Source organism: Phragmites australis, chromosome 15, assembly GCF_958298935.1.
Source record: "Phragmites australis chromosome 15, lpPhrAust1.1, whole genome shotgun sequence".
In the NCBI taxonomy this organism is placed as follows: domain Eukaryota; kingdom Viridiplantae; phylum Streptophyta; class Magnoliopsida; order Poales; family Poaceae; genus Phragmites; species Phragmites australis.
This window is the reverse complement of record NC_084935.1, coordinates 376,065-397,277: the sequence shown is the minus strand read 5'-3', so window position 1 is coordinate 397,277 and position 21,213 is coordinate 376,065. Positions and strand designations below refer to the sequence as shown.

At 46.9% G+C, this 21,213-nt stretch overlaps 1 protein-coding gene across 1 annotated transcript; it reads left to right on the top strand.

Moving 5' to 3' along the window:
• Positions 1-17,404: 17,404 nt before the first annotated feature.
• Positions 17,405-20,694, top strand: LOC133892042 (uncharacterized). The gene is made up of 3 exons (XM_062332782.1): positions 17,405-17,891; positions 18,322-18,785; positions 18,888-20,694. The coding sequence occupies exons 1-3, from the start codon at positions 17,826-17,828 to the stop codon at positions 20,218-20,220; spliced, it is 1,863 nt and encodes a 620-aa protein (XP_062188766.1). The 5' UTR covers positions 17,405-17,825; the 3' UTR covers positions 20,221-20,694.
• The last annotated feature ends 519 nt before the right edge of the window (positions 20,695-21,213 follow it).

Here is a 21,213-nt window from a genome sequence, read left to right as displayed (position 1 = left end):
AAAAACTAAAATAGAAATCAAAACGAAAAACCGAAAAACTTGTAAACTTGTAAAAGAACCAATAGAGGGAAACTAGAATGAGAGAAATTCAAGCATATGCAAAAAACATAAACTTCATTACTTAAAGAAGTCAGCCCTATTTTAAACAGATTATAAAGATTTATATCTCAAAACTCTCACATATTACATAGGCTAATCACTCATTCTTCTCTCCTCTAAAACCCTAGTCCTAAAACTCTCAAATGGGTGGCATAAGGGGACTCAAATGGCTGGTTTAAACTCTCTTATAGCCATACCCCTCTATTTATAGGCTTATGAAACTTGACTCCTAAGTTTTCTAGTTTTTTTTTTCCAAAATATCCCTCTCTTGTAGTACACTCCTATCTACCACTGAGCGTATTTTAGTCCATTTTTTCTTCATTCATTGAACGGCTGCGGCGCCTTCACAACTTAGCTTCGTCTCGACACAAGCTTCGCAATAGTGCCACGTACTTCTCTAGTCCTCATACAGTTTTGAAACCAAACCGCGAAACCGCCTGCACGCTTCTCAAAGCGTGACTCACCGCCCTGCTTACACTTTAAGCAAACGCTTCGATGTCGACGCGTGTACTCCGTCATACGATCCTGACCGCTGATAAGTTTCTCCCGCTCTCGATCCCTTGGACCGTCTTGTCATTTGCACCGGACCGGCATCCCCTTCACTTGACTTTGTCAACACGTCATCTCCATCTGCACTCAATGTTTTGTTCCAGTCCTCCACGTGTTCAGTTAGGATCACCTTTGACTCCATCCGACCTACTTTATCGTCTGGCACCAAGCACTCCGCTTAACCCCGATTATCCCACCGTCGATCGCTAAGTTGCATCCATCAACTGTACATTATGAGACAAGTAAACATATATCTCTAACTCTAATTTCAATTAGTTCATAATCAATATGCTCAAATAAAATATCAAATCAATTTAAATCACATCAAAAACTCATACAAAACCGAAAATCATCAAACAAATAAATAAAAATATCGATCACTGGTCATAAATAAATCAAGATATATTTCGATTTAGTTTCTCAAATGCAGTATATCGATGGTTAGGAGAATAAAATTGCGGCAGTGATGGATGACAACGCATGCAGCCGAATGAAGCAGCAACAATGAGCTGGAGGCCGAGCGAGCAGAAAGGAAGGCGACGACGAGGAACAACAAGCTGACGGGATAGTCGCGCAGCGCAGCGCAGCACCTATGCAAGCATGAAATTCTCCTCCTATCCCGTGCACGGAGACCACTGACTTCACTGCTCGTCGATAGCGATATGACAAGCAAAAACAATACCTACCGTACCTTACCTGCTACTGCTAGAGAAGAGAATCAAATCTCTGCACTGAGTTGCTGTGCATGCATGCCTCGTCTGTCTGCCTGTCTTTACAGATCAAGCTCATGCATGCAAGTGGTAATGATAAACCACAACAGAAACTGCTGCGATCGTGCAAGTGATCATTAATCATTGGCTAGCTATGCTATGTCAGATTACTGGATAAGTACATCGATCGATCGCATGCATGCATGAAGGATCGAGCAGGACTTGTCATGTCATCTCATGCTATCTGAATCCTGACATCATTATATATATGTTCACTGTGCATATATACATCCGTTTGACGATCCTCTTTTTGGCCTTGTTCTTGTTCCTCCGCTGCCGGGGGTTGTTGTTGGCTAGCCCTTGTTCTCGCATCGCATGCATGGGCGCTTCTGTTCGAGCTTGATTGCATTCTTGGATGGCTTTGCTTGTTTTATTTACATGGAGCTAGCACTACCAGTGTACTTGGAACAGTAAACCATGTCTGGTGATCTGGGATATATTGCTAGGTAGGTCAGTTTCAGATGAATTTCGGCTGCCGGCAGGGAAGCAAATGCAGCGCATGCAAAAAGGCAGGCGAAATGGAGTTGAGCTGGAAAGGAACTAGCTAGTGGTAATCAAATCAAATGGGGTGTGTGTGTGTGTGTATGCTGAGTTCATACTTTAGTTAATTTACAGGGGTATCCATCGATGGAGCATCTGAATTCTCAACTTTCTTGTGAAACGTACAATAGAACGTAGCACTGGATCGAGTAGGATCAGCTGCTTTTATCGAAAGGTCAGGCCAGGTTGCCTAGCTAGCTGCTGAATCGAACAGTCATAGCTGCTGCTACAGATCATCAACGGTACTCCTAAGTAGGGTCTGTAAAGCTAGCCAGTTTTCAGAAAAGGGACGCACGATTTGATTGCTTTGTTGAATAAACTCAGTCGCTCTTGGGTCGTTAGGATAGTTAGGAGTTCATTTTTCCTGTTTTGATTCAGTCTGGAGTCGCTGCGCAGTGAGCGGGTTGTGCGCTCGTGCAGCAAGATGATCGTCACAATCTGAGGCCGTGGGATGGCGCGGTGATTTCGGATCGTGGCGCATGTATTTCGTTACCTCTTTCACTTATAAGTAGGAATGGAAAAACCGCGAAAAGCTGTGAAGATTCAGGCAGCGCAAATCGTCTGTTCTTCAGTCTACTGTTCACCATTTCTCAATTGCCGGATTTTGTTTAGTTTCCACAACCGAGCGTCTGAGCGATTGAGAGCATCAGGGAACGATCGAGAGTTTGAGTCAAACAATTGGCATTAGGGCTTACACTCACCTGGGCGTTGAGAGATGTCGCAGGGAGAACCAAGCAGTGGCAGTGGCACCAAGCGTCACGTGATCGCGTCGCCTGCCCCGGCTACTACACCCTGCTCTGCAAGAGAGGCAGGGCTGGCGACCTCGTTCCCAATGCTCACCCTTACTAATTACAGGGACTAGGCACTCCTGAGGCGAGTAATTCTGTAAGCATGAGGCTTGTGGAACGCGGTGGAGACGTGCATCACGGAGTATTAGGATGATCGAATGGCGCTGAAGGCTATTCTCCGGACTGTGCTGTCTGATATGCTCATCTGAAATGTCGCCTAGAGGGGGGTGAATAGGCGAAATCTAAAAATTCTGCAAACTTTAAAATAGCGGATTAAAAAGTTCGAACCTTCTGGACTTTTGTCCGGAACCTCCGCACTTGTCCGGAGGTTCTGGAGAAAAGTGCGGATACTCCGAACTTTTGTGAGACTATGAACTGAAGCTAAATCTGAGATGATGAGTGATAAGTTTATGGTTTACCAAGCATCAGTAGGTGTATAACAACTTATAAGACCAAATACATGTAGCTCAAACTTTGCAATAAGAGAGATCGGGTATAAACCTAGAGTTCTATTCAAACAAAAGATGCTAGAAATTGAACAAACCTGACACAAGAATTTATTTACCGGGGTTCGGCCACTCCACAAGGAGTGCCTACGTCTCCGTTGAGGTGCTCACAAAGAGCCAGGTCTTTTCAACCCTATCCTCACCAAAGCGACTACAAAGATCGAGCTTCGGGTTTCTTACTCAACTTGTCGGGGTGATACAAACTTTCCGAGGCTCACCACAACCTTGGGAGCTCAACGGGCAACGCCTTGCCGTCTAGGTGGACAAACCAACAAGAGTAAAGAACTTGAAATCACCGACTTTGACAAAGAAACAAGTGCTCAAAGATGGCTTTGTACTTCACTAGCACTCTTGCTTAAAATCACTCAACCCTAGCAAAGATCTCAACTAGAATCACAAAAGGCGAGTGGAAAGGAGTTTTTAATGTGCTAGAAGCCTTTTGTCTCAAAGCTGGTCGGAATGAAAAGGTCAGGTGTTGTTGCATTGAAGAGTGTGAGGTATTTATACTCCACACTTAAAAAACTAGCTGTTATGCTCTAAAAAAGTGCGGACCCTCCGCACAAGTCTGGAACCTCCGCACTTGTGCGGACCCTCCGCAGAAAAGTGCGGATACTCCGCAGTTAGCCGAGAACTTACTAAAGTGCGGATCCTCCGCACAAAAGTGTGGACCTTCCAGACTTTTCTGAAATAAAAGTTTTAGGGCTAACTCGCTATGACTCTCATGGGTTTGTTTGGAATATTGAGCACTGTTTCTGTACAACCAAGTAGATTTCATGTCCCCCTTTATAGTACGGTATCCTAAATTCAAATATAAAGTATAAAAAAACTTAAAAAGCATAGGAGCCAAGTCGCTTTCCTTTATCCATTTTTGGGGAGTTCACAATGCGTCACATTTCTTACTTGATGGAATTAACACCTGTCCATGACTCATAAAACTCATTAGTTCTTTAATTGCTTTGTCATTATCACCAAAACCCACTTGGGGGTCTAGATGCACTTTCAATCTCCCCTTTTTTGTGATTGATGACAACCCAATTAAAACTTACAAAAGATATATGTGTTTAAAGATTTTAAATGCATATGATATAGATAGCTCCCCTAAAGATGTGCATTGAATTGACTTCAAAACTATTGGCCTAAAATGCCAATTTGCACAAACTTTTGGAACATGGGCTCACCCTATATCATAGCATTCGTGGGGTGCGACAACCATATGTGTGAATAGGCATAAGTAAATGTGATGCATATGATAGGATATATCACAAATTTTAAGTTCAACAAAGTATCAAAGCATCAAACTAACATGAATAAGGTCTTACAATATTAAAGTTCAACTAAGCAAATTACAAACAAGCAATAGGTTCTCATGTCCACCATCACACAAATTATTACAAGATGACACGATAGATAAGATGACCAAAGATAAATAGGTCTTTCACTCCCCCTTTGGCATCAAGCGCCAAAAAGGAGAAAGGAAAGACACGAGAAGCAGCTAGTCATCATCTTCTTCTTCCTCAGTAGCATCTTCTTCTTCCTCATCGTTGTCACCTTCTTCTTTATAATTCTCTTCTTCTTCTTCTTCTTCTTCTTCTTCTTCTTCAATCTCACCACGAGAGTAGGAAGTACGGCGAGGGCGGGAGGCTCGAGGTGCTTCTTCTTCCTCTTCTTCTTGTTCATTTGCGGCATCCCACTTGGCAAATGGATCTTCAAAGTCGGGCAACTCTCAATAAAGAGAAGTGGGAAGTTGAAGGTGCTCCTTGACTTCCTTCACTTCTCGCCTCAACTCATTCACCTCCGTAGCATTGTATTTGCAAATATTGAAAATGGCACGGAGAACGGATTTTACTCTTGAGCCACGAGTACGAGAGCTACCACCACCACCACCATGAGAGAGAGAGAGAGAGAGGATGGTGCACGAGGTGGGGTGGCACGAGACGAACTTGCTCCTCCACTAGATGAGGCCTTGATCTTCTTTGGGCGATATGGTTCATGAATGCAATCTTTTGGAAAAGAAATCTTGGTGACCTTTTCAATGATGTACATAATATAAGGAGCATATGGGAGGTTCTTTCTTGCATCTTTCATGGCATCAATCAACTCTACCCATATGAAATCACCAACACTGAATGGTCGACCACCGGTTCCCATCCTTAGAAGAATATTCCTTGTGATGCCATGGATTTTTGTCACATCCCCCTTCTTCGGATATATGGTCTGACGAAAGAGAAGGTTGAGGATGTGATAGAATGGCTTCAAACCATGAGTGGTACCATCAGCCATCATGTTTCTTTCATATAAATCACCCAAAAGATACTCCTTGATTTTCTTTTCAACATGGATAGAACCATGCTTATCATCTTTAGTTCCAAGTGCAAGGAGACGAGAAAAAGTCATGTAGTCTATGCAGTAATGGATTCCAAGAGTGGTCCAATGTATTTCATTCTTGCTTGCCTTGAAGAAGAAAGAGGCATGAAATTGTCCAATGATTTCTTGATTCCAATCAAACTTGAAACCCATGATTTCTTTCAAACCTTTTTCCATGCAAGCTTCAATCACTTGGTCAAATATGGGATCTTCGGCATCCTCCATGTATTTCCAATCAATGTATTGCATTGGCACGATTGGTCTGTTCTTTGGTTGATAGAAAACGGATCCATAGAAATCAAAACGAAACTGATTCCAGAATCTTGAATCAAGAGACTCGTCTTTTGGCCAAATAAAGGGATCATTCTTCCTTTCTTTTGTGACTAGATCCTTCTTATTTTTGTAGTTTTTGGGTAGACGAGGATCATGTGGCATATAGACTCTAGGTGGGCAGGGTTTTGGATAGTCATCGTATTGGACTTAATCTCTCACAAAGATTAGCTCTATCCGAGGAGGAGTGTTGGGACACGTCCTCGGATCAATTTTCTTTCCAAGTCTCTCCTCATCTCTTTCAGGTTGTGTTTTGTCACCTTGATTTCTTCGAGCGGCAGCTGCAGCACCACTATCAGTTGATTCATTGATTCAAATTCCTTGTGCACCGGATCTACTACCACGCCTAACTGGGGCCTTTCTTGTAGCCACCTTGACATAAGCACCACGTGGCCTAGACGAGCTGGACCCACCGGTGTCATCTCCTCCAAATTGAGCTTGATGATCAAGACGCCATTTGGTGCGACGTTCTCTTTGTTGCAAATCCCTTGGGTCGGGGTGCTCCATCACAACTGAAAAGGATTGATGACACATAAGCGACGGAGGAAGACGGAGCAATGAAAAAGTAGAGGTTATTCTACGAAAGTCCGGAGGTTCCGCACATGTCCGGACTATCCGCACTTCACAGAATAAACCCTAGATCGAGATTCCGAAGATTTTTGCCAAGGGAACCAAATGCCACTAGAGGTATATGATCTAAGACATCTAAGGAAGATATCCATCAAAGGAAACAAGCTCTAAGGTATCCAAAAAGGAGATCGGGCAAGAACTTGATTTTATACCTTGAGAGAGAGATATGAGATGAACTTGAGGTTGATCTTCGTGAGCTTTGTGGAGAATCCACACCAAGAAGAGATGGGCTTGATTTTGGAGCGGAGCCTCCGAAGCAATGTCCTTGAGAACCTTGAGGAGAAGATTTGTGGAGAGAGACTAGGGCTTGAGAGAGAGAGAGAGAGCACGGTGGAAACAAAATAACTGAGGTGGGGAAAAGTTTTAACCCGAAGGGAGGGTTAAAAAGGGTAAAAGGAATTTCTGCCAAAGTCCGGATCCTCCGAACTTTTGTGCGGACCTTCCGTATATGTGCGGACCCTCTGCATATATGTGGACACTCCGCACTCTGAAGAACAACAGAGATAGATTTCAAAAGGATTTAGATGAATTGAGCTTAGATGGACATGAGATTTCATACCACTTGTGATTAGCCATCAATCAATCAATCAAAATAATAATCACAAGTGATATGACTTGATCAACGATCAAAGATCCAAATTTTGCAAATCACACAATTCTATGCCTATTTCTTTTGAAAAACTTCTATCTAAAAACTAGAAATCTACAACAACAAATTGTATGCAACAGTTCAAACCACGTTGCGAGAATCTAGGATATTTAGCTTACTTCTCAACTCGTAAAACCTTTGCTCATCTAGTGGCTTTGTGAGGATATCAGCTAGTTATCTTTCGGTTCTCACATGGTGAATATCGATATCCTCTTTGGTTGAGTGATCTCTCAAGAAGTGATATCTTATGTCTATATGTTTGATTTTTGAGTGTTGCACGGGATTGTTGGCTATTTTTATGGCACTTTCATTGTCACACAAGAGTGGAATATTGATCATAGTATAGCCATAATCTTTCAAGGTTTGCCTCATCCATAAGAGTTGGGCACAACATGCTCCCGCAGCAACATACTCAGCTTCGGCGGTGGATAGAGTTACGGAATTTTGTTTTTTTGAAGACCAAGCAACCAAGGACCTACCCAAGAATTGGCAAGTCCCCGATGTGCTCTTTCTATCCACTTTACAACCGGCATAATCCGAATCCGAATAGCCGATTAGGTCGAAGGATGACCCTTTAGGATACCACAAGCCAAGGTAAGGGTTATGAATCAAATATCTAAGAATTCTCTAAACAGTTATTAAATGGCACTCTTTAGGAGCGGCTTGAAATCTTGCACACATGCACACACTAAGCATAATATCAGGCCTAGATGCACAAATGTAAAGTAAAGAACCGATCATGGAACGATATACCTTTTGATCAACGGCCTTACCCTCCTTATTTAGGTCGAGATGCCCATTTGCTTGCCTAGGGGTCTTGATGGGTTTGGCATTCTCCATATCGAACCTTTTTAACATGTCCTTTATGTATTTGGTTTGACATATGAAGGTTCCTTCTTTGAGTTGTTTGATTTGAAATCCGAGGAAGAACTTCAATTCACCTATCATAGACATCTCGAACCTTTTGGTCATGATCCTGCTAAAATCTTCACAAAAGAGTTGATTAGTAGGACTAAATATAATGTCATCGATATATATTTGGCAAATGAATAAATCATTATCAATATTTTTTTGTAAAGAGAGTAGAATCGGCTTTGCCTATTTCAAAGCCCTTTTTAATGAGAAAATCTCTAAGGTATTCATACCATGCCCTTGGTACTTTCTTAAGCCCATAGAGCACCTTATAGGCAATATCCACAGCCGTATTCATCTTGAATCGGTCACTCACAAGAATCGTTAATGGCAAGGCCCCCTATGAGGCCTGGTACGACCGAAAACCCAATGTTGGCTTCTTCAGGGTGTTCGGCTGCGTCATGCACATGAAGATGGTGAAGTCGAGGCTCAAAAAGCTTGATGATTGCAGCAGGCCAATGGTTTTCATTGGCTATGAACCAGGCGCAAAAGCATACAAGATGTATCATCCGAACACGAGGCACGTCCATATCACTCAGGACACTATGTTCGACGAAAAGGCAACTTGGAATTAGGGCACAAATGAAGATCAAGATGCACCGAAGATGTTCACCGTCAAGCATCCAGTGTGGTCAGCAAGCTTCTCCCAGACAGCTGCAACACATCATCAAGGTGGAGTTGGTGTTTCTACTCCAACAACAAACACTGCACCAGAGGCAAACACGCTAGGTGAAGAGCCATCGACGCCTACACAACACCCGATAGCAAATGTGGAGTTCGTGTCCCTGCTGGGAAATGCATCTCCATTGATGGCCGACGATGATGATCCACAACAGTATAGAACCATTGAAAATATATGCACTCAATCGGAAAATTGCTAACTCCATCTAGCAGCAGGGGAAGAGCCGATGATGTTATCTGAAGCTGAACCACATGAGAGCTGGTGTGCTACCATGGTGGAGGATATGAAGTCAATATAGGAATATGGGACTTGGTCCCTCACTGTATTGCCAGATGGACAGCGGGCAATCGGGCTCAAGTGGGTGTACAAACTAAAGAAAGACGCACTTAGCAACACCATTAGGCACAAGGCACGACTCGTGGCAAAAGGATATGCACAACGCGCCAACGTCGACTTTGATGAGGTCTTCACTCCAATGGCTCGTTTGGATTATGTGCGTGTTCTTCTTGCCATAGCAACTCAAAAGGGATGGGAAGTTCACCATCTCAACGTCAAGTCTGCTTTCCTCAATGGATATCTCCAATAAGAAGTATATGTGGTGCAGCCCCCTAGTTTTGTGCACACATGTGAAGAACACAAGGTGTATCTCTTGCATAAAGCATTGTATGGTCTCTGGTAAGCCCCGAGGGCCTGGAATGCCAAGCTTGACATTACTTTGTTGTCACTTGGTTTCCAGAGGAATACATCTGAGCTCACAGTCTACACACACGGTGAAGGTAGAGGAAGACTGCTGCTAGGGATCTATGCTAATGACTTGACTGTCACTAGGGTAGACATGTAGGAGATCGGCAAGTTCAAGCAGCAAATGCAAGAATGCTTCAGCATGAGTGACTTGGGATTACTCAACTACTATCTTGGCATTGAAGTTGAGTAGCCGGCAAGATAACTCTTTGTCAGTTAGCCTACGCCAAGAAATTGTTGGAGAGGGTAGGAATGCAAAATTTCAAGTCAGTGCAAGCACCCATGGAACCACGACTGAAATTGAGCAAGGTCAGTAAGAGTCCTTCTATAGATGTTACATTCTGTAGAAGTGTAGTGGGGAAGCCTTCAATCTGGTACACATGGAACCACAACTGAAATTACTGGAGAGGGCAAAAATGCAAAATTGCAAGCCAGTGCAAGCACCCATGGAACCACGACTGAAATTGAGCAAGGTTAGTAAGAGTCCTTCTGTAGATGTTACATTATATAGAAGTGTAGTGGGGAGCCTTCGATATCTGGCACACACTCGGCCAGATATTGCATATGCAATTGGGTATGTCAGTGGATACATGAAAGCTCCCACAACTGAACATCTAAGTGTTGTGAAGCATCTCTTGTGCTACATTGTTGGTACAATATCACATGGATGCATCTATCTTAAGCACAACACTGATAACAAGCTGATTGGATATAGTGTTTCGTATTTCGCTGGGATGTAGATGACAGGAAGAGCACATCTGGTGTGATGTTCTTTGTTGGATAAAGTCCTGTCACTTGGCATCACAGAAGCAAGGTATGGTGGTATTATCATCCTGCGAAGCCAAGTATGTAGCAGCAACCACAGCAGCACCAAGGACTTTGGCTCGGACAATTGATTGATGGACTCAAAGGAAGTGAGCCTGAAGTCGCCACAGTTCATGTGGACAACAGGTCAACAGTCCAATTATGCAAGAATCCGATTTCCTATGATCGGAGTGAGCATATAGAGACACAATTTCATTTCATCTGTGAATGTGTCATGACCAAGAATATTAGTGTTGAAGACATTGGCACTGAAGATCAGCTCGCGGACATACAAAGCCCCTCGGGAGGATCAAGTTTCAGAGCCTACGAACTAGAATCGGTCCTGTAGATGTTAGGAACAACTGATTTTAAGGGGAGTACGTTGAATAAACTTAGTCTTTCCTAGGTCATTAGGATGGTTAGGAGTCCATTTTTCCCATTTTGATTCAGTCTGGAGTCGCTGCGCAGTGCACGGGTTGTGCGCTCGTGCAACAGGATGATCGCTTAGATCCGAGGCTGTGGGATGGCACGATGATTTGAGATCGTGGCGTATGTATTTCGTTACCTCTTTCACTTATAAGTAGCAAAATAAGTAGAAATGGAAAAACCCCGAAAAGCTGCAAGGATTCAACAGCGCAAATCGTCTGTTCTTCAGTATACTGTTTATCATTTCGCAATTGCCTAATTTGTTCAGTTTCCGCAGACGAGCTCTGAGCGATTGAGAGCATCAGGGAGTGATCGAGTGCTTGATTCTAACATGCTTCCGTTTCACGGGAGATGGAGCAGCCGGTTTACGAGGTAGGAATAGGATAGGAGCAACCGGATTGTTGTGACGCCCGTTTAAAATCGCCTCGGCCTAGCCCAGCTTTCGCCCGACTCTCGGCCCAGCCCGCACCCGCGCTCGCACGCTGACCGGAGGGTCCCGCCTGTCGGCACCTTCCTCTCCCCCGCCGCGCCGCTGCCAGAGGGGCCCGCCCATCAGCTCCATCGTCCCCGCCGCGCCCGCACCGCCCGCTCTGAATCCGCCGCGCCACCCGCCCTTCACGCCCGCACGTGCGCAACCAACGCGCCTGCCTCGCCTATATAACCCCTGCAGCGCCGCCTTTATCCCCCCCCCCCTTCACCGCACCGAGAAAGCCCGAGTAGCCGCCGCCGTCACCGAGCAATTCCGCCGCGCCGAGCCTCCCCCTCCGCGTCCGAGCTCGCCACCATCTTCGCTGAAGCTCGAGGAACCCGTTTCACGGCTCACCGAAGCTCCTCCGCCGTCGGACCGAGCTCTCTCCGCTCGCTGGTAAGCGCCGCCACCCTTCACCGTCGCTAGCAGCGCCCGAAGATCCCCGCGGCCAACTAACCACTCCTCCGGCACCATATGTCCCCCAGGAAGCTTCCGCGCCCGCCGATTTCGCCTCTCCGCCATCGCAGCCGGGTCCCCGTCGAGTTCCGAGCGCCGCCGCCCGCCATTGCCGTCGCCGACCGCCATCAGAAGCTCCCCGGCCGTCAACAAGCTTCCGGTGAGTTTCCCCGTGCCCTCCCTGTTCGTTTGCACCTTTCCCCGTAGAGTTTGGCAGCCGGTAGCGCAAGATCGCGTGTCTCCGGCGAACCTCCGGCGAAATCCGAGGCGGTGCCGCTGTTTTCCGACCGCCGCCGGCCTGTTTTTCCCCCAATCAACCTCGGCCGTCGGATCTATTTTGAACGCCCCCGATTAGATCACAAAATACCCCTTCGCTAGCCGTCCAGATTGCGCCACGTGTCCCCTTTAATCCAGTCAGCAGCCGAGCCACGTCAGCGTGCCACATGGGCGTTCCTGTCCTACGTGGCAGAGCCATGTCAGCCCTGGAGCCCAGTCAGCTGCCCCGTCAGCCAGTGACGTCAGCCTTGCGCATTAAATAGGATTTTCAGTATAAAAATAAATCAATCTATTATCTGAAATTAGGGAAATTTACAGATAGACCCCTAGGCTTCACTGTTTTCACATAAAGGCCCTTAGTTAGTTCTGGATAATTGCAATTAGGCCCCTAGACTTTAGGATAATTGCAATTAGGCCCTTGGACTTTAGGATAATTGCATTTAGACCCCTAAACTTTAGGATAATTATGGCTAGGTCCCTGAACTTTACACATAAGCCCCTAGAACTTTCTATTTTACAATTTAGTCCATGCAATCTTTCAGAAAAGCCCCTGTAGAGTAGAATTAGTGTAACTTTTCCATACGAACTCCGATTTAGGTGATTTTCGCGCTCCCAAGATCGTAGCAGCGTGTACTTTCCTTTAATAGGCTTTTAAGAGTTAATTTCTCCTATTTAGTGTGATGTGTTTAGCTATTTTGTTATTTCTTTCCGGTGTGTGCTTCGACTTTAGGAGGAGAGCAGAGTGTCAGCATTCAGGACCAAGTTTTTGAAGATTCCGAGCAGCCAACTTACGAAGGCAAGTATCCTTGATCACCTTGATTTCACCATAGATCATTATAGTTTTACTTTTCCTTAGTTGCATGCTTGTCTAATTTTGAAATCCCATGAATAGGGTTTACTAGAATTTGTGTGGCCATTCCTTGTAGCCTCTTTTGGGGTCTTGGGTCATGTAAAGGGTAGTCATGCTAGTGCAGTCAGGGTTTAGAATTATTATGAATTATGACTAATGACTATGAAACAAATACTTGGGGAGATGATAATCTTGTAGTAACTTGAATTTAGGGATCTCAACTTGATGGCTAGTATGTGGTGGAGCTACACAGCAGGGTTTGTGTACGTTCTTGTGTGAGATCCTAAGGACCGGTTCTTAGAGCCTGTAACCTGGCAAAACAGCACAACCATGAGGCCTATATGGGTACGGCCTGGCTAAGTAATTAGTGTTCTTCACATTCTGTACGCACCAATGGTTGGTTCAGTGGCACAAGAGGGGGCCTCTGCAGTGGATGGAATCCCTGTTAGCGGTGAAACCTCAGTGGGTGCTTATAGATGTGGAGGCACTTTGTAACGGCCTTGTAGTGAGACCCCGACCATACAACCCGGAAGTGTAAGGCAAAACGGGAATCACGACTCGTGGGTAAAGTGTGCAAACTCTGCAGAGTAAATAAACTGATCGATCAGCCGTGCTCACGGTCAAGAGCGGCTTGGACTTCTTCAGGATTAGATGGGAACCTTAAGGGTTGGTTTTGGGTAGTCGGGTGGTGGTACTCCCGATGAGTCGGTAGCCGGATATGGGATATCTGGTGAGTCTGGTAGTCGGATGGTATCCGATGAGCTATGTTCTTTAATTACTGGAATATAAACCTAGTAAATAGGTTGCTAGGTCGTTTGAGTCTGGTTTAGCTGAGCATAGTCGCAGTAATCCCCAAGTTAACTTTTCCTTGTCAATAGCTTGCATGTCATATTTTTCCCCACTTGCTGAGTACTCTATGTACTCACGCTTGCCTTTTTTTCCCTTCCCTCGGATGCTGCTCAGAAGGTGAAGTTTTCGAGGAAGTCCCGGATGAGGGTGCTGAGTTCTAGAAGGAAGGAGGCGTCGATTGAAGACCATGTCCTAGGCTGGTGTTTCCTCCGGACAACGCCTGTGGATGGATGGGTGCTTCGCTGCCGTTTGAAGATTTTTTAGTATTTTTTTTCAGACCTTCGGGTCCTTTTGTATGGAATGTTTACGTTATTTAAGACATAGTTTATGTTATCATTAATGATATCGCTGCATGTATGTAAAATTTGATCCTAACATACATGTGAAATACATCTGGTTGTTTTCTTTAAAATTGGGTGTGACAATTGTTTTGCTAGTAGGGTAGGGAGTACTACTTGTTACGCATCAATTTTGTCTTCGATCGAGTTGGTAGACAAAATCGACCTCATGCAGATGAACCGAGTCACTGGATCGGCGGGAGTAGGAGTTACTTGTCTTGTGTTTTCAAGGTACAGGGAATTTGGCTTCTCTCAATTGAGTACTCTACTCCATATAAATGTTATTCTGAATATTAGGAGGCCAGGCCAAACCATAGGCGAGGATGAATCAGGGGATCGAGGCCAGGAGAGAGGACACTGAAAATCACGGCATTTGAAAGCGCAAAATGACGGAACGCTGCTACTCGATCCCAAACAAGTTTTGGCAACTGCATGCATGCCTTTCCGGTCTCTCCTTGAGTTCGGGGCCGGAGGATCCAACCCAGAATGCGGCTGGGATTAATCTGGTCTGGTGGCTGCTGCGAGCTGTGCTCCCATGGCTTTGGACGTACTGTACGATTCATTCGTCTCTCTCTATCTGCTTTCCCAACTGATCAGTAGCTGACCCTCACCGATGATGCCCCATGTGACGAAACACGTAGTACTGTACTACAGCTTCGACCGTATCGATGAACAAACGGATGCATGCACGGTAGATTTGGAGACGGCTGCTTACTACTCCCTCCTAATCATCATCCCCTGATCCACAAACTTAAAATCAATACCCACCATACACAAATCAAGGCGACACAAATTAATATGGTACTCTATGGTTAGTATGGACTTTAAGTTTGTTACATAATGATCTGTGAACTACATAGGAGCTGGCCATCTCCGTTCTTTTTTATTTATCTTTATTGACTTCTCATGATCTTTGAAACGTAATTTTGACTGTAACTTTTTATTACTCCATATCAACATACACTAATAAATTTGTATTTTTATTAAAACATCTGCAAGGAGAAATCTAGTGATATCTTTTTTATATACTCTATCTTAACAACTTTCTACATATTAGTGATCAAATATTTTGAAGTTTAACCGTGCAGATCCTAAAAGGATAAATAAAAAAGAACATAGTACTGTACAATCGAAGTTTGACCGTTCGCTGATCATATATGTAACCAACTCGACTCGAAGATGCATGGCACTGACGTAAAACACTTGCCCGATCGAGTATATTAATAGTACGCACCAAGACCTGATTCTTCCCTATCATTTGCTGCTCAATATATACTAATACTACTACTTAATCACCAACAATGAATGGGCATCATATGATGAAGCAACGGTTCCAGCTCATCATGCCAAAAAAGAAACCAAACAGTGTGGTGTATTGTGACTGCGCTCTAACTTGCGAAGAGCTGCCAAAGAAAGTGATCGTTCAAACAATAAAAACAATAATATAGTTGAACTGAGCTTAAGAGCTTAAAAAAATCTTGTCCTTACAATTCCATAAAAAACACTAAGATCATTCCTAACTGATTCTCGTCATAACTTCAGCACTCTAACGGTTTCTCTTCACGATTCCCGTCACGAAGAGATTTCAAGATCATTCATATCAAAACAAGATTCTCTCTACTTTAACTTCACGAATCCTTTAAAAATAAGCCGTTGAAGATGAAAGAAAATAAAAAAAAATAGAAGGAAAATGGAATGTAACCTCGCTCTATATATCCCTAGAGGCCACGGGTGCATCTCATGGGGCCCATGACAGCAAGTACACCTAGATCAAGGGCTTTATTGTGAATAAAATTTTAAAAATGGCCCCTAAATCCAAAAAACCAGCAGGGCTGTAGCCTGTAGGCCACTGTTTGCTGCATGGAACTGGAGGGAACCTCAACCTGTTTAGTTTAACAATGACCTAGCTATGTATGGAGATTAGAGGTCCTTAATCAAGAGCTAACAACAGTATTTGGCCACTGAATCCAAGAGTAGAAAATTTGGTTTTAGTCAAAATTTACCTACATGGCTACATAGGAGGACAGGACAGTACAGGAGCACTGTATAGACAGACTACAAAATATTCGGTTCTGCTAAAATATTCAGAAGATGTGACAGGAGGGAGGGAATCATGGTTGCAATTCAGTGGACGTGCTCCGCAGATGTGTGCAGAATGGTTGACCTAACTATCCCTAGTAGTACCGTAGTAGTACATATCTCTAATATGCAGAGGCAGAGCTAACGTTAGCTAGTAGTAGATGATATAATAGTACTGTAGTTCTCAAAATTTACGCCGTATCTCACTATTTATAATTCTTATGTATGAGAAATTGTAAACGGTAACACCTATATAAATTTTAAAAAATATACTTATAATCGAAAAGTTAATGCTAAATTTAATTATTAGAGATACCTTTACAATATGAATATAAATACAATCTTCAGTTGATCAGCAAGTTATGTATGCAAGCTGATGACTTGGAAAGGGGACAGATATAAGCTGGAGTCTGACCCTGTGCCAAGAGAGCATCCGACGGTCGCCACCATGCCGTTCGCTGCGGCGACACGCCCGCCCCGCCAGCAGCCACCGCGACTCCATTCAATTCCTACCCAGTCACCCTACTCTTCTAATCAAATCAGGGGTAGTTAAAAAGAGTACTGAGATTCATGTTTAAAAATCGAACCATACACCTTGGAGCCTGTTTCTGTTTGAAACACACGATTCTCAATGATACTTCGTAGAAATCTTCCCTGAAACAATTCAATTCCCATAGGACACCAGAAAGACTTCCGTATTCCATACGGGCCTGGGAGATGAACAGAGAGGCAATGTGAGTGTTGAAAACAGTGTCACCAAATACTAGAGTAGAGTGAAGTTTTCACCAGCTAGTATTTGGTTCCAGTACATTGGTTGGTTTAATCATTTTTCTCTTCCCAATTTCCTTCAGTTTCAGTTGGCTTATGATGGAAGCAGGAGTGGCGTATTCCTTAATCAAAGGAGGGAGTTGAGCTACTAACCGGAACACATGGCTTAGGCTGGATAATGCTGCTGTGCTGTGCTGGAAAGAGCACGCTGACACTGCCTCGACATGTGACCATGTATGTCACCAGCAACAGCATTGTTTAACTGTCATTTCCCAATGTTGCTAAAGCCCGGTAACACTGCTACTAGGGTGTGGTAAAAAGGGGCTCACTCCACTTTGATTTCTTGTGCTTTTGAACAGTCAAAACTGCCACTTTGTTGCTAATCCTGTTCGGCAGCACTTCAATTACCGTCTGAAAACGAATGTAAAAGAAAAAAATCAATCCTTGTTGGCTGGTAGAGGGGTGGAGAAGGGCAGCATTATTCTCTCCTCTCTTTTCTATCTCCTCCTCCTTTAAAAAGGAGGAAGCTCGGTGCTCGGCACCAGAGGCATAGGCCATGGCGTAGATAGCCACTAGGCCTTTATATTTTGCTGCTAGGCCTGCGTGGAGGTGCCGCGCCACAGCCACAGGCATCTTGTCCAGCTAGGAACTTGAAGGATCGATGCTTTCTTTCTCTCAAAGGGTAGCCAGTCAGCACAAGCTAGCAAAGCTAGTGAGAAGAAAGAAACTGGGGCGCCACTACTTAGAGAGAGAGGCACAGAGTGTGTGTAGAGAGACGAAGCGGCAGACGCGGTCGAAGCTGGCATTTCGGCTCCCCGATTCGTCGGAAACAATTCGGGAGGCACAAGAAGGAAACTAGGATCCCTTCCATCTATTTCGGATCTTTCCCTTCCTGCCGTTGCTGCCAACTGTTTCTTTGGGCCGGCTGATGCGTGAGACGCAATCTGGCAATGGCGGTGTCATCGCCTTCCTCCGCTCCGGCAAAGAAGAGCAAGTGGCTACGCGGCAACAAGAAGGTTGGTGCCTGCATCTGCATTGCTCTCGATTCATCTTCTGGTCTCTTCCTTGATGCCCGAATGCTACCACCAGTAGAGCGGTCCATGAGCCGATTTGGCCTCTGCCGCCGCAATCCCGAGAATCCAAGGTGGTTTGTTCGGTCCATTCAGCGCCCCGCAAGTGCTCGCGTTGGGTGTCCAGATGGCGAGATGCATGGCATGCGTGATCGAATGTACCGTCGTCTTGCTCCCCCCTTCGCGATGTTTCCGTTGCGTTTTGTTTGCGTTTTCGAGAACTGCTTAATTGTCTTTTCTCCGGATCGTTTGCGCCTGAAAATTTTCCAAACTTTCCTCACATGATTTGACTGTGAGGGGTGGGGGCGGGGGGCAAAGATCCGATCTTGCAGCTGAAATCTGATGGCGATGTGTTGATTGCAATGTGCAACAACAGGTGATTGGCAGGTACCTCGGCGAGGCGCGGGCAGCTCTCGCTGCGGCGGCGCAGGACGACGAGGGAGGGGATGACGCGGCGACGGCGGCGCTCGGGCTAGTCGCCGCGGTGCTGGACATGTCGCCGCGGGTGGAGGCGGCGCTGGAGCTCCGGGCGCGCGCGCTCCTCGCGCTTCGGCGCTACCGCGACGTCGCGGACATGCTCAGTGATTACATCCCCAGCTGTGGCAAGTCCTGCTCCGGCGACGAAGCGACCTCCTCCTCCTTCTTCTCGTCGTCCTCCTGCTCATCCGGCTCCGGCGACCTCGCCGCCGCCTCCCGGAACGAGCTCCTGTCCCGGGGGCGCGACCGCTCCGACGCGGGCGCCGGCGCCTCCCGCTTCCTGTGCTGCTTCGACGTCTCCGAGCTGAAGCGCCGCCTCGTCGCCGGCTTCTCCAAGAACTCCAGCGGCGACGCCCAGTGGAGGTAACCGCTCACCGATGATCGAGCACAAGATTTTTGTCACAAAGATTACTCGTTTTGCGCAGCAACTTGATGTGCTAATTCCCAACGCCAATGCTCGTGCAGGTACTTGGTCTTGGGCCAAGCTTGCTTCCACCTCGGCTTAATGGAGGACGCGGTGGTGCTACTCCAAACCGGCCGCCGCCTCGCCTCGGCGGCGTTCCGCCGCGAGAGCGTGTGCTGGTCGGAAGACAACTTTTCCCCATCGAACTTGACGGCGAACGCTGTCTCCGTGCCCGCCAGCAGAAGAGCGTCCAAGTCCGGCTCGGCGCCAGTGGCGCCGGTAAGCGAGGCGGAGTCCGTGTCGCAGCTGCTAGCTCACGTGAAGCTCCTTCTCCGCCGTCGCGCCGCCGCCGTGGCGGCGCTCGATGCCGGCATCCCTGGCGAGGCCGTGCGCCATTTCAACAAGGTGCTCGACGCGCGCCGCGGCGTGCTGCCGCACCCCTTCGCCACCGCCTGCCTCGTCGGCCGGGCCGCCGCGTTCCGCTCATCCGGCCGGCCGGCCGACGCCATCGCGGATTGCAACCGCGCACTGGCGCTTGACCCGGCGTTCATCCCGGCGCTGCGTGCGCGCGCCGACCTGCTCGAGTCGGTTGGGGCGCTCCCTGATTGCCTCCGGGACCTTGACCACCTCAAGCTTCTCTACGACGCCGCGCTCCGAGACAGCAAGCTGCCGGGGCCGAGTTGGCGGCCACAGGGCGGCATTCGCTTCAGTGAGATAGCCGGCGCGCACCGCACGCTCACCGCCCGCATGCAGCAGCTCCGCGGCCGCGTTACCGCAGGCGAGGGGTGCAGTGTGGATTACCACTCCCTTCTTGGGGTGCAGCGTGGTTGCACGCGCCCGGAGCTGGAGCGCGCGCACCTCCTGCTCACGCTGAAGCTCAAGCCCGACCGTTCGGCGTCGTTCGCGGAGCGGCTCGAGCTCGTGGACGAGCACCGTGACCTTGAGGCCGTGCGAGATCAGGCACGCATGTCGGCGCTGTTCCTGTACCGGATGCTGCAAAAAGGCTATTCGTTCATCATGTCAGCCGTGCTGAAGGAGGAGGCTGCGGAGAGGCAGAGGGCCAAGGACGCCGCCGCGACTGCTGCCTTGGCCGCCGTGGCAGCTTCAGGACCCAAGCAGCAACAAGAAGAAGAAGAAGTAACAGTGCCGAAGAAGCCCATGTCGGAGAATGTTCCCAGTGCGAACGGCGGCATTGTTCAGGTTGCCATGCCGGAAGCGATGGCACCAGTAATTCCAATGCCCAGGACCGTGGTGACCGCGGCAACTGCAGCGACAACAATCAGCCCGCCGTTCCAAGGCGTGTTCTGCCGCGACATGGCAGTGGTCGGGACCCTGCTGACCCGAGGCGGCTTCGACCGCCCGATTCCGGTGAAGTGCGAGGCAATTAGCTGCTGATCGTCGAGTGGTTGAAACAGTAGCAGACTCTGGAATTGGCGGGAAAAATGCAGAGGAAGTTTGAAGCGTTTTCATCCATAAACCTGCTGTAGTTGCAGCACTAGCATTGTACAGTTTGGGAAGGCGCTTTCTAGGGGGGCTCGGGGGATAACGAGCGAAGATAGGATCCAAGCAGCGCCAGGGAAATTTTGATTTCGTCTTGTTTATCGTGTCAGGTCCTTTGCGAGTTTGTTATAGTTTCTCTTCTGAAATCTGGTCGTGTAGATGCTGCTACTACTCCTTGGAACTGCAAATTTGTACAGTTTTCCATTTCCTTTTTCTTTATTCATGATTCTGCTCTCTACTTGTAACATGCAGACCTCCAGGTCTCTACTATCTTATGCATGGCCTGCAGATTTCCTCTTTGCTTCGATCTGTTCGCGTCTGGAAGCTGATGAACAGTGTGATGGAAGAGACGGCATCATCAGTTCATCACACACATGGTAGTATTCAGATCTCAGGCTCGTTAAGATTCAGAGTGGCAAGGCTGTAAAGGTAAAGCAGACGGACACAGATAAGCCCGAGCTCTCTCTGAACTGTGAAGGCGACTGATGGCATAGTGACGGCCCATGCTTGTGTGATAGAAGATGACGTGAGCCAGGCAGGCGCCACCAGATGAGATCACGCAGCTCGTCGTCGTCCTCTTCCATGGTGCAAGGGAAAGTGACCCCTGGCCCCTGCAACTGAATTCTGCGTCACGCATGGTGATGCCCATGTCCATCCATACGTGCTTTGCAGCCGCAGAGTCGCAGTGGTGGAGCATGCTGAAACTGGTGACTCTGCAACTGTGCAGCATTGCATTTGCGCCTGCATGCAGCTACAGGGCACAATCAAAACCCAGTAATCTTGGCGCTGTCTGCCTGATCTCTGACTCATGGTCCCGGGAACGGAACAGTAGCATTCTTGTCTTTCTTTTTGCCCTGATAATATTGTCAAACCAACTTTTTCAGAGAT

What these genes read in the sequence shown, in the direction of transcription:
- LOC133892042 (XM_062332782.1), top strand. Translation starts at nt 17,826, where the DNA reads ATGGCGGTGTCATCGCCTTCCTCCGCTCCGGCAAAGAAGAGCAAGTGG. An exon ending in GGCTACGCGGCAACAAGAAG is followed by an intron (nt 17,892 to 18,321) that starts GTTGGTGCCTGC and finishes GTGCAACAACAG; the next exon opens with GTGATTGGCAGGTACCTCGG. An exon ending in AGCGGCGACGCCCAGTGGAG is followed by an intron (nt 18,786 to 18,887) that starts GTAACCGCTCAC and finishes ATGCTCGTGCAG; the next exon opens with GTACTTGGTCTTGGGCCAAG.